Raw genomic sequence first — 13,803 nt, 5'->3', positions numbered from 1 at the left:
TAGCAAACCCGGGCCTCTTCTGCACCCAGGCCCCAAGGCAGGCAGTGCTGACGTCCAGGGACCCCTGGGCACTTTGCTCTGTCCGGGGAGAACTCTGCCTGCCAGACCAGAAACAGGGTGAGGGGCTCAGGCCTCCCCACACGGCCCCCCTCCCTGGCCAGCACGCACAACCAGCTGAGGCACCACAGCGGTAGCCGCTGCCCTCGGGTTTCGGCATCTCTCTGAGTAACACCCTCCTTTTCCACTTCTGTTTCCTCAGGTTTGTCTCCAAGAAAGTGTTTTATCACTTGACGGTTGACAGGCCTGTGATCTACGATGGAAGTGATTTCCCGTAGCCTCAAGCACCTGGAGTCCAGTAGTTTCACTTTATCCGCAGGAAACACTACTGTCGCTCACCTGTCACATAAAGCACTAAAAAGAAAAGAAAAGAAAAAAAAAAAAAAGGCAGTGGCTCCGAAGCTAAGCGACCGCAGCTCTGGGAGACAGGTCCCCGGCCACCCCTCAGAGCTGCTGTGCCCGGAGCACTGTGTACTCAGCACTACGCACCGTCACGCTCAGCCTCCATGGCTTTGAAGGGCTCAAGCAGCGCTTCCAGTGATTAGGGACCCAACTGTCCTCACACCCACAGGGACACTCTGCCAAAGGTTCTAACCCTCAGGAGACCATCGGCCTCTCCCGGAGCCACAGCTGGCTCCAGGCCTCCCGTGGACAGTTGCACAGGCCAGAGTCTCTGATCCCAACTTGTGCCCCGTGGAGAGAAAGGCCCCACTCTGCCCAGCAGGAGGCCGGCGTCCTGGGTGACCACGGGTTGGGATGTCCCGGCCAGACCCTGTGAGTCCTCAGGCCGTGAGGCCCTCGGTCCTCCCAGGAAAAGGAGGCCACAGGGCCATGCTGAGAGTCAGGGCGCCTGGGGTCCCCCTAAAACTCCCTCCAGCCTCTTCCCATCATGCCTCTGTCCCTTCCTGCCCCAGTAAAATTGGGGCTGCTCCAAACTCAACAGTTTTGGACAGGCCTTGAGCTGCACTTTCTTCCTGGCCCTTGTCTGCAAAGTTCTGTCCTCGCACAAGGCCCTTCACTCAGGCAGGCCCTCAGTAGTTCCAAACAGAGTCCTAAAAACCAGAAGCCACCCCACTGAGGATGCACCCTGTGGCGCTGTCCCCACACGGGCGGCTGGAGCCCGAAGGCCGGCTGAGGCTAACACCGACAGCCTGACACATGGCGCCTTGGACGCACTGCTCAGCCGATGGGCTGTCTTTGTATAAACAAGAGCTTCCACCTCACCTCCAGGCGCACTTACTAATGACCACAATCAGGGTAAGAACCACTTTCAAACATGGGGGCCCCCTTCACAAAGGTCTTTGGTAACCAGGGCGTGACAGGCGTCATTCGTGAATCTGCCGTGACTTCACTCCTCGGCCCCCACTTCCCACCCGCCTGCTCCCAGCACCCCGTTGGCCCACTCCCTATGGCTCAGCCTCCACGCGACACCCAGGAGCCATGCCCCCTTGGGGCCAATGAATCCTTTTCCTAGAAGGAGATAACCTTCCTGCTGTCCGTGGCCCTTTTCTTCCCCACCACACAGAGCTCACCTGTGATAGGCTCTCTGTGCCTGGGTCACAGAGGCCAGAGCCCCAGGTCAGGGCTCAGACACTTCTGCAGGTGAGCAGGGCATCTGATGAGGCGCCTGCTTCGGCCAGGGATCTGAGGGAGAGCGCTGGGCCCGCCCATCCCCCAGCGGGCCTGGTGACCAGGCAAGCCACGCCAGCCAGAGGCCAACCAGGCCTGTTTGTCAGCTTGAGCACAGGTCAGGGGCCCCGGGCCAGGCCTAGCACAGACCCCACAGCCACCAGCCAGCAGAGAAGACTCGTGGTGCAGGGTAGGGGGAAGTAACCTCTGCGATAGACTCAGAGCCGTCACTTACACAGGGGATGTGGCTGCTTGCAGTCAGGTTAGACAGGGCAAGGGGGGTGGTGAACAGAACCTTCCAGAGACATTAACCCAGAGAAAAGACGAACCTCTCGTGCTCTTTCCTTGGAGCAGCCGCCTGCAGCAGGAAGCTGTCAGGGGCCCGAGCGACTCCCAGGGGCTGAGGCCTTGACCAAGCTCAGCGCCAAGGCAAGAAGCAGCCAGGCCCCCAGAGACTCCTGAGCTTCATGCCTGCCCTCCCCAGTGTGCCACACAGCCTGAGGACTGTTCCAGAGCAAACCACCCCGCCTGGGAGCCCTTCCTCTCCCCCATTTCCCACAAGACCAAGACTCACAATGGAGAACCCAGCACAGTCTGGGGCCTTGTTTTGAGTGCTTCCCCAGAATGCTGCACAGGCTGGCCAGCCGATGGTGTCCCCACCATCCTATGCAGCTAATGACCCCTATGTTTCCTAAGAAAGGCCTGGAACATTCCATCCAAACCCCCTCGTGAACCTGTCAGTCAGCCCGGCAGGGGACCAACAACAGCTGAAAACTGCACTTGGCTCTTGTTTATCCCACCCAGAGCCGCTCCTCCAGGAGGGCCCCCGGCGGTGTGCAGCCTCCTGCCCCCCGGAATGCTGACCCTGACCGCAGCTGTTCAGAGGACCGCCCGACCCCCCAGTGGCCACGTCCTGGCTCCGTAGCCTATTTATTGTTTGTGCTGGACAGACTTTTCCTTCGCTACTTTGCCGCGTGAGCTCGAGTGTGCTGTGTGTTATGCAACTAGAGAGAGCACATTTCGGTGTGGCTTGTACGAATAGCTTTATTCTCACTTTAAACACACTCCCGACTTGTTCTGAGGTTTGGGGGTTGGGTAGTTTTCAAAAACGCAGATGACAATGAAGGACAACCATTGCAGGTGGTAGCCCCAGCCAGTAAACCCAATTACACTAGAAATCATCAGGAGGAGACCTCCTTGAGACCCCGGATCACTATGCAAAACAAAACAAAATGAAACAAGAACCCAGCAGCAGCCCCTGGACGGCCGGCTCTCTGAATAACAGTCACCCACCCTGTAGTACTCGTACCGCCTGCCTCGTTCACCTCTGTCTCAGAAGCCACTTCCCCGAGGACACAGCCTCTTGGGCATACTCCCCCATAGCAAGGAAGGGTGTGGGGATGAAGCGTGGCCTCTGCAGAGCCCTTGTGGCTGCAGCCTGCTAGACTCCAGGTCACCTGGACCCCGAGCAGGCAAAGAAATTCCCCAGAAGGAACTGGCAACTGAAACACCCCATCAGGTTCGAGAAGCAGAAAGGAAAAGCCACACACCATACCTGGAGAAGAAAGAGAATGGTCCTTCTGAATTTCTCCAGTTATCCCCTCACCTAAGGTGGAGAAGCCCCTTCTAGACTCAAAAGAAAGGAAGTCCCCATTTGGGAGTGAGATCTCAAGAGTTCTGTGTTTTACATGACACTGGTTAGAGTCCACTGAGTTTCAAGATTTTTTTAGGAGTTTCATTTTTAAGGTCCACCTTGGTAACCACCCGTGAGAATCCCATCCTTGGCTCAGAGGTGTTGAGAGTTGAGGCAGAGAGAAGCCATCTGTGATTCTGAGAACCAGGAGTCGCCGCGCGGAAGTGAGCCCCTAAGCCACGTTGACAAAACCCTTACCCTGAAAGGCACTTTTTAGTGGAGACTTGGGTAAGGGTTTTTTTCGTTGTGTTGTGATTCTTCCAAGAAATGGGAAAGACAGTTCATCATACCTCTTCCTCGTAATGGCTTTTGAAAAACTAGTAAAGTCTCTAAATTTCAGGAGATGGCGCTGATACATAGGTTTCCGGAACCTTAGGACGAGTGTTACCCAGAGACACCCCTGCCTCTGGGGGCTGCAGAGTGACGCCAGCCTTGGCTGGGTGGCTTCCAAATCTGAATTGCACTTTAATTGACTAATCCTCCATTCTTGAGGCCTTACAGGATAGTGGGTCTGGGAGCCCATTGCGTTCCTACCTGCCAAAGAACTACCCAGAAGCACATCAAATAACCAGCGCCCCACCTGCACAGTGGGGGGGGGCGAGAAACTTTTGTATCCCACAACATGCACCTTTATAGCATCTGCGGCACCATTTGGATCTGTTTTATTTCTAACCTCAGGATTTAAATAAAGCAAGCACTATGACATGGGGAGGCGCGTTGTCTTTCCTTACACTGGGACCTGAGACGAGCAATGAAGCCACCCAGACCGGACTGGGGGCGGAGTCACCCTACGGGGGGCTAGAGCTTCGGCTTGCACCCCAGCTTTTCAGAAGGGCTCGAGCCACCAGATGTTCTGAGAGGGTGGCCGTGCAGCCTGGCATCTGGGTGCTCCTGCCCCGTCTACCGTGAGGTCAGTGTTCAGACCTGCTGGAGCCAAGGTATCCTGCCGGCCCCACTGCTCTCTGCCAGGCTGAGCTACCAGAACAGTGTGGGGAAGGAGGGAAGGTCACAGATGCCCTAAAACCATGCCCAGTCGACCTGTGGCACAAAGCTGGGCAAGACCAAGGCAGCTGGCAGAGGAAGGAGTCACGTTCCCACCGGAACAACGCCTGCTCCTGCTGAGTCAGCAGGAACCTGCCGCAGAGCCAGAGGGGCGGGACCCCGTCCCTCCTGGGCCGGTCAGATGGAGCACACCCACCCCACCCCCCGCATCTGAGGATCACGGAACACCCTCGGCCCCCCTTGCCTCCACCTCCCTCCCTCCTGCAACCTTCCCTCTGCCCCCAGATTTCTCCTGTGGTCTCTTCTCTAATCAGCTACACAGGAATAAGTTCTACTTTCTGTAACCATAACCATGTTCTCCCTCAAGGGCAGGGACCGTGTTTCCTTCTACATCCCCTTCCTTTCCCTGAGCCCCACGGCGTCGAGCACCATGGCAGACACAGAAGCACTCAGCAGTTACTGAGTCAATGAGGACACCGGTCGGTCCCTGTGCTTGGTCAGCTCTAAGGCCGTCGGCTATCCTACTGGCCGACTTGGCCAGGGACAGGAGCCCCTGTCACCCCCATGGCACAGAAGGGCAAAGGGCAAGCCTCCAGGAGAGGGATGTGGGGAGAATGGAGGTGAGCTGGTCTCTCGATCCTGCCCCCCACACCCCCTCTTGTGTTAATGATGCCCTCAAGTCAAGCCTCTTGCTGTCCCACGAGCAGGCCGAAGTACTGGAAGATGGGTTCATCCAAATGCCCAAAACATGGCAGCTGGAGTTCCTTGGTAACAAGCCCTCCAGAGACCCGGTGACCACATGGGCTCGGGGGGCTAGAAGGAGAACCAGCTGAGACACACACACGGCTGTGTGTACTGCCCCTGAAGCTGGGATCCCGGGGCCTCCACGTCAAAGTCCCCACTGCGCCTAAACCACAGAGCAGGCCAAGATGACCCAAGTCTCTTCCAGATTCTCCAAGGCCGGCTTAATTCCAGCAATCCCGGCCTGGCTCAGTGCCCGGGGGCTCCGCGACACTCGGAGGTGCCTTGTCTCTTCTGGCCACATTGCCTGGCGGGGCCAGAGGATGTACAGGTTCCCCGGGGGGACTCAAAAGGAAACTCTCGGCAGGTCAGCCCTTTCGGTTTGAAGATGCGTGGGAAAAATCTGGCGAGAAGAGCTTGCCACCCACATAGATTGGCGAAACCTGTCACCCAAGATGAGAAAATGGATTTTTTTTTTTTTTTTGAGAGAGAGCAGTTGAAGCCAAAGCCGTCAGAAACCAGGCGGAGAGCACAGCTATTATGAAAGCCATTCAAAGTGGGTTAGGGTTGAGAGAAAGGTCAGCCTTCTGTGTTCCCCACACGTGGTTTCTGGAGGGGGGTGAACCCGAGCACAAGTGTGATCGCTGGCCTCTGGGGTGTGATATCTGTGCCCCCGACCCTCCCCATCCCCCCGCGCTCTGTGGGAGGACGAGGCTGGTGTGGTTTCCTCACACCTTCGGGCACGTATGGACTGCGGTTGCGTCAGACACAGCAGCCCCATCTGAAGCCTGGAATAAAGTGTCTTCTTCGCTAAACAGCAACAAAAAAAAGGAAGAACAAAGCCAGGCATCAGCAAACCGGGAGCACGTGAGCGTCCTTACCGAAAGGAAGGGCTCGGCTCCGGAGCAGGCTGCAGGCCTGCGGCTCCCTAGAATCATCCAAGGGAAGGCAATATCAGGTCAGGGGGGCCTCCCTAGCTTTCCGCCACCAAGGAAGCCTCTGACTGAGCCTCGAGGAGAGAAGGAAACTTCCCGGGAGGCCTGGACACCCGTCGGCCGGGTCAGTGGAGCAGGCACTGACTTCTTCCCAGGAGGAAGGAAGGGGTGAGGGGAGGGGAGATGGGGAGAACAAAGGATGGGGGGGCAGAGAGGTGGTGAGGAAGGAGGGGTCCATGGGAGGGACCTCCCAAAGGCCTTGGGGAAGACTGGGCTGGAGTCTACGTAGGCAGAGGTCACCTTTCTCATCAGAGGAAATGGCAGCATCCCCTGCCCTAAATCCAGAGTGGCTCCATTCGTGTCCAAAATGTCAGAGTTCCAGGAAGAAAATAGGAGCCGGGTGCTGACAGATACGTGTTGGGGAGGCAGGTCGAACATGAGCTCCTCACCTGGTCTGCATGCAGAATTCAGAAGGGCCAGGAACTTGGATACGGGGAAAATGGCCTCCTTCCCCTGACTTGGAACTAAATGTTAGACCTTCCCTCCACTATGAATCTAAACAACATGTCACACTAGGGTATGTCAGCAAGAGTCTGTGACTTTGTCACCAATGGAAATGACAGATATTTTCATATTTACAGACCCTCAACGTATCATCTCCACTCCGAAACGAAGGCTGTCGTTAAACTTGCTGGTCGATTCTACTTAAGGCATTAATAATTTTTTTTAAAAAGGCACAGATGTTACTAGTTCATAGATTTGTTCTAATTTTTAGAGGATTGTATTTCAACAGAGGTTTTCTTTGGAACCCTATATATTTTATTTTATTCATTTTAAAACATTCTAAGAAGACGGCAGGAGGCTTTATAGGGTTGCCAGAGGAGAACATGAGGAAGAAAGGAAAGGTTAAGGAACTTCGGCTTCTGCCAGGTCTTTATGAAAAAGATGAGGCAGCTCAGCTCACTGCTTCACAGGCCCATTAATAACAGTGTCAGCAAATACAATCAATCTAACGGGCCCTTGCCAGACGTCGGCCCAAGATCCAGGGAAGTCGTTCGGTCTGAACCACGTACGGGCTTGTTTCTACTACTGCACCAGCCGCGATGGCCGCGATGGCTGTGGGAGTGGTTTTCTTTAAACTGTTTTTATTTTACCAGAGTCTAGATCATCCAGTGATTTAAAAAACAAAACAAAAACCTCTTTCGTTAACCAGGATTTGTGACGGCAGCCCTTGACCTTCAAACCGTGTATCATCCTCCACACAAAGGGCTGTCTGGGTGTTTTACGGTCACAATAACACTGCAAAACAAGCAACCTCAAAACCAGCGGCTTAAACCCTGAGCATCTATTTAGTCCCCCAGACCTGCAGGTGGACGTGGGCGTTCTCATGAGGTGACGCATGCTGGTCACCGAGGCATCCGCCCGGGCAGGTCGTGCGTCACCTGAGCTCCCTCATGTCTGCCGGTTGGCTGGCTGTCCGCTGGTTGTGCCTGGGCTCACCCCCATGCCTGTGGCCAGTTGGTTGGTCAGGAGGGGGCTGGCCTGCCTGCAATGGCCTTGGCCAGGTGACAGCCCTGCTCCTCAGGGTCTCCCACCCCCACAGCACGGCCAGGCTTCTTCAGCGGAGCGCTGGGCAGGTTTCCGGGACAACGAAGGCCAGCACAGAGCCTCGTGTGCTCTCTCAGAACTTGGCACAACATCACTTCGGCTGTATTCTGTTGGCCCAGAGCAAGTGTCAAGGTCAGCCCAGATTTGAGGTGTGGGAAGAGAGACCGCCGTGGATGGGAGCACTACCAGGTCACTCGGTAAAGGTTATGGGGCCAACAGGGGCGGAGACCACCTTAGAGTCTGACCATCGCCCGTTCTCACACTATCCCTTTCCCCCCAGTCTCTCCTCCTTACCATCTCCTGCAGACACGCCCATCCAGGTACACGACGGTGCACACGAGACTCTCTAAGGGCTCAATGTCTGTGACAGCAAAGCAAGGAAGATGGTGTCAGAGGGTGTGGCCAGAAGGAGCGCACAGCCACAGCACAGAAGACCACCACGTATGCTTCTGGATGAGGGCGCTAGACCCTCCACAGCAGCTGCCCCTGGAAATGGGGCTGGGGGTGTGGTGCCCGGGAGGCACAGTTTTGCTTTTCTCATTATACCCTCCTTAAATTTGTTTTACATTTATTTATTTTTGAGAGAGACAGAGAGAGACAGAGCACAAGTGGAGGAGGGGCAGAGAGAGAAGGAGACATAGAATCTAAAGCAGCTCCAGGCTCCCAGCTGTTAGCACAGAGCCTGACGCGCGGCTCGAACCCACAAACTTTGAGATCATGACCTGAGCTGAAGTCGATGCTTAACTGACTGAGCAACCCAGGTGCCCCTTTAAAAAAAAAAATTTTTTTTTACATTCTTTATACCCTTCTATACCACAGAATTATTTTTGTTACACACCAGTATAACTTAAAACATTTTTTTAACTAATTTCTTTTTTTAAAATTTTAAGGTTTTTTTATTTTGAGAGAGAAAGAGAGAGCAGGGGAGGGGCAGAGAGAGAAGGAGAGAGGGAATCCCAAGCAGGCTCCGTGCTGTCCACACAGAGCCTAATTCGGGGCTCAAACTCATGAACCCGACCAAGATCATGACTTGAGCCAAAATCAAGAGTCAGACACTTAATCAACTGGGCTACCCAGGCACCCCTGAAAACTGATTTCTAAAAAGAACAAATTCACATCAGCTCATGACTATGCTCAATTTCCCTATAAACACCCAAATGCCCAGTTCCTACGAGCTCAAGTCATAACATAGGTAACATCTGTCTACATTCACCCAAAGGGTCACCTACTCAACAGTAAGGGTGAAGACAGGGAGGGAGGGCCTGAGAGGAAGCAGAAGCCTGGGCAGGATTCCTGTTCCCCTGCCTGGGGACCAGCCCATCTACGGCCACCAGCTCCCCCTCCTGACTCAGGGCCTGTGCCTGGATTCCATGGTGTGCATGAACCACCAGAACTAAATGTGCTTGAACTCCAACCGGGGAGAAAGTATAACAGAGCATCTCAGAGGTCAGATTCTACTATTAGAAAAACACAAGTGAATTCCTGGTGCCGCTGCCTACTAGCTAGGGCTTGAGGCAAGTGACTAAGTCCCTCTGTACCTCAGTTTCTCCACCTGTTGAATGGGAGACATAACAGGAGCTACTTGAGAAGGCTGCTGTGGAGACCACGTAAGATCAGAAAAGGGCCTTGCTGGGGAGCCTGGCTGGCTCAGTTGGTGGAGTGTGCACCTCTTGGCCTTGGAGCTGTGGGTTCGAGCCCCACAATGGGTGTAGAGGTCACTTGCAGAAAAAAAGTCCTTGCATGGGGGTTCCCATAAGAACCACTCAAAATGTGACTCAATTATCATTGAGAAAGTTGTCTACACACACCTCTTCCTCTCTTAGGCCCTTTTCTCTCTGGGAACTGGTCAGCTAGGCAGTTGGGGGATTGAGTGACAAGGGTCATTGAAAGACAACTTAACTTACAGAGCAGTTTGTGGTGGTTTTAATACATGACCCCAAAGTTATATGACACTCTTCCCATAAGAGGTGAGGTCTGCAGCTGCTCCTTATGACTCTGGGCCAGCTTCACACCGTTCTGACCAGTGGGGGACAGCCAGAAGGATGCTTTGTGACTTCCAGAATCATGTCAGAGAAAGACATGTGACTTCCCCCTGGTTCTCTCGGACCCTTGCCCCAGAGAGACCGAGGGCCGTGGAAGCCAAGTACCATGACCTCCATGCTGAAGAGGCCATGTGTGGGCGCCCCATTGGCAGCCTCCACATGGATGGAAAGACAGAAAGGTCCTGGTCAAGCTTTCAGGTGACCACAGCCCCAGCCAATGTCTGACTGCAACCATATGACAGACCCCAGGCCACAGATGCCCAGCCGTTTCCAAACGGGTGACCTACAAAATGGTGAACACAATAAAGTGGTTACTGCTTGAGCTAAGTTTTGTGGCAGCTGTAACAAGAACACAGCTGAACAGAGCACAGGCAAGTTTGTAAAATCACTTCCTGTCATGGAATTGTGAATGACCCAAAAAGAATTTCATGCCAAAAAAATATTAGGAAATCATGGGGCACCTGGGTGGCTCAGTCGGTTAAGCGTCCAACTCTTGGTTGCGGCTTAGGTCATGATCTCACGGTTTGTGAGTGTGAGCCCTGCGTGGGGCACTGTGCTGACAGTGTGGAGCCTGCCTGAGGTTCTCTCTCTCTCCCGCTCCCTCCCCCTCCCCCACTCATGCTGTCTCTGTCTCTCTCAAAATAACTAAATAAACTTAAAAAAAATTTTTTAATATTACAAAATCAATTACCCCAAAATCAAAACTCAATGGCTTAAGAAAATGATAACAATTTTATTATATCTCAGGATTTCATGGGTCAGGAGTGTGAGCAGGGCTCAGCTGGTGATTCTTCTGTTCCATGTGGTTTTGATGGAGGCCAGCCAGTGGTATTCAGGGGGTGGATGGGCAGGTCTATTTGGGAGGAAGTAGTCAGGAAAGTTGGGGTCAGGAGAGGGAGGGGAAGCCACCACCAGGTGCTCTGTGGTCCAGGATTCTGCTCGGGCTTGGGTGCAGTGCTCTGGCACCTGTGTGCCCGCACACGCACACACACACATACACCCATGGCAGAATTTGAGGGTCCACAGCTGTATGTGTTTGGGGGAGGAACCCAAGGAGAAGGAGCAGGTGGGAAACTTCTCAATTCTGTGAGGCTGATGACATCGTTTGTTGCTGGTATGTCCCCTCAAGGGCATGTTTAAAGAAGTGTCAGCAGGTCCTCAGCCGTCACACTGCATTGGTTAAAGCTTACGTGTGATGGTATCTGTCCATCTGTCCTAGCACCCCCTGGTCCTCGGTATTTGGCCAAGTGTTGGTCAGCTCTCCAAAGCAATGGCTGGTATGTCTGACCATGGCAGGCGAGGCGGGATGGCATCACGGGCGGAAGCCAAAGCTCGTGAACCTGGCATACCCTGTCCATGAACTGCATGACCTTGGGTGAGTTACTGAACACACCAGAGGCTCAGCCCCTTCGTCTGTAAAATGAAGTTAATCACAGTACCTATCGGGCACAGAGAGAACGAGCAGGGGACAGTGGCTGAAAGGTCCTGGGCTGAGGGGAGACCGTGTTGGTCCTGCACATCAAGACCCTGACCTGCTGTTGGTGCCCAAGATCTCTGACGACTGAATTAGCATCAGACACAGCCTGTGCTCCCAGCCTTCTGAGATGTGTTCTATGATGGGTGCTCACCATGCCACGTAGCTCTTGGACACCCATCAGGTCTTACATGGGCTCTCAGAATTGGTAGCCCTCAGTGAAAGATTGTTGTGGGCTGACTCCACTAGACGCAGACACCGAGATGAAGTTCGGGGTGCAAGATGTTTATCAGAGATCAACACCCACAAAGGGAGGTGGGAGGAGGCGGGATTGAGCAGGGGGAGGCTCAACAGTGGTGCGAGCCTGAGGAACCTCGGCCAGCGGGGCAGGGAGCTCTGGGGCAGGCGCGCCTATCAGAGCGCCCGGCAGCCTGACGCCCTCTACCCACCCCCCTCACCCCCCGCCTCTCAGGCACTGGCTGCAGTGACCTTGAGCCACATAGCTCTGGCCAGAGCTGCTCCCTGCAGCACAGGCAGACCCTGGGGGAGCAGCCAGCTGGCGATTATGCGCTGACCTCATTCCCTACAAGCTCTTGAGGGGAAATTCAGTTGATGGGGAATTCAGTTGAAAGAAGTCCATCCAACCACAGGGACTTCTTTCTTCACCCCTGGTACCAAAATTGAGTGTAACAAGTAAGTAGGTTAAGGATGGAAGAGAGTTCAAGAGTCAAATGTTGGAGACACATTTGCATGTCTTTTGTAGGTTTTTAGAATATGAAAGCCAAAGAAGGACATTGAAGGGGACACTAGTGATTGGGGCATCTGTACCAATGAAATAGACATGATTAGAGAAACACTCTGGGTCCCGGGAGGATGTAGGCTCAGACCTCATTCAGCTACAATGGGAGGGGAAGACGGGATGGGGGAGAAAGGGCTGGTACTGCAGAAGCAACCTCTTGGTTGTGATGATAACCACACTCCACAGCCACCGTATTAAGTGATCACTCACAGTAAACAACTTGTGGAATAAAGAGAGAGATTTCTGTTGAGCATCTAAAATGTGTACGGTTGAGGCACCGGGGTGNGCATCGGGCGCCAGATCAAGAGCACATACGAAGATGCTTGTTGCTCTGTGACAACCCAAAGAAGCCTCCATATGCAACTTGTCTTGGGAACACTCTGCAAACCAGTCTTCAAGCCTTCCAAGGACACCTCATACTTATCAGCCAAGGGACATCACCTGATAGAGCCTTCCACACTATCCTCCATATGGGAGGCCACATGGCACTTGGCTTTTCCACATTGCTAGAGTGTAAGCATCTTGAGGGAAATCGTATTGTACCCCTGTTCTAGTCTCGGTGAGTAGAGAAGGTCTGGCTCATAGTATATACACAAATGTTTGCTGAATGAATTAACATTCTGCAGGCCTGAAAGACAGCTCAAAAAACCAAATCTCCAGATATCCAAGTCGACTACGTCAAAACAACAACCACACTTGGATGTACCCCACTTTTTAAAAATGTTGATGAAAAGATGATTTCTCTTTCGGTAACGAGAACATATCACAATTCGTTCAGTTTCTTGATTGATCTCATTTATAAGGTTCTAGACAAACGTAATTATATATGATAACCCTATTTTATCTTTACTTCTAAAACTACTCACATCATGTATTTTCTAGAAATGTTGAGTGGCTTCCTCACATTGGCTCTTCCAACGTTTTCATCTTAGGATAAATCTGCTACCAAAACCTAGATTAGTTTGAATGTAAAATGGTCTTATTTATGCATTCATTTAAAACCGAATACAGTTTGCCACAAAACATACTTTCAGTCTTTGCCATACGATTGGTTCAATTGCAACCCGTCTTAAATCCTACGTTGGAGCTTTTAGGCCCGGGATGATGCAATAGTGACAGTCACGTCCTAAAGGAAACCCTTAGAACTAAGCATGACCACTGTGCATCGGAGTGTGACCCAGGATTTGTCATTCTCATGGTGTCCCACATCCGCCTCCTTAAAAATCAGAGTCCCTGGCACTTTTCTCCAACTCTTGTGCATTGGCCAAATGTACATTATGTCTCAACTCCTGCTAAATCTCCATTACGGTATCTCTTAGGTAATTCTAAGCCAGTGTGGACCCAGCAAGCACATCATCATGGTTCACCCCCTTCTCCCTCCATCTCTCCCCACTTCCTCAGCTCCACCGGGACCCCTATGACACATGGTATCAAAAGCACAGTATCAAAAGGGCACTGAATAGCAAAGCCAAATTAGGTCGTGTCCTTTCCACTTAACAGCGCAATGTTATTTAGGTTTGGCCCACACTTGCTTATTCCCCCGAGTTCCTTCAAAGCCACCTGGGTCTCCTGGAAATGGGAGCTGAGCGACGGCTCTGTCCATACACTGGCCTTGGGGACGTCACCCTTCCCTCTACCATAAGTGGTGCTTCTTGCACTGGGACCCGTGTCACTGGGCTGGTCCCAGAACAATGCTTACTTACCTCCGTGCTATTTACCTCCAGCCTCCTGCACACGGGGTAGGTTAAAAAGGTCTTTGTATCACTGCCCGTGTTCTGCTTCCTTTATTTCTCGCGGACACACACTTGAGACGTGGGCAGGGA

At 53.0% G+C, this 13,803-nt stretch overlaps 1 protein-coding gene across 1 annotated transcript in view; it reads left to right on the top strand.

Annotated features, from left to right (window-relative positions):
- The window catches only part of FYCO1 (FYVE and coiled-coil domain autophagy adaptor 1), a 69,801-nt gene extending 65,719 nt beyond the window's left edge, over window positions 1–4,082 (top strand). The window contains exon 18 of the mRNA XM_077776923.1: window positions 260–4,082. Within this exon, the coding sequence (XP_077633049.1) occupies window positions 260–335 (76 nt within the window). The 3' untranslated portion in view covers window positions 336–4,082. The remainder of the gene's footprint in view (window positions 1–259) is intronic.
- The last annotated feature ends 9,721 nt before the right edge of the window (window positions 4,083–13,803 follow it).

This window comes from Crocuta crocuta, unplaced genomic scaffold (assembly GCF_008692635.1).
Source record: "Crocuta crocuta isolate KB4526 unplaced genomic scaffold, BGI_CrCroc_1.0 scaffold77, whole genome shotgun sequence".
NCBI classification, from domain to species: Eukaryota; Metazoa; Chordata; class Mammalia; order Carnivora; family Hyaenidae; genus Crocuta; species Crocuta crocuta.
The sequence above is the reverse complement of the archived record's forward strand: the minus strand, read 5'-3'. Positions and strand labels throughout refer to the sequence as shown.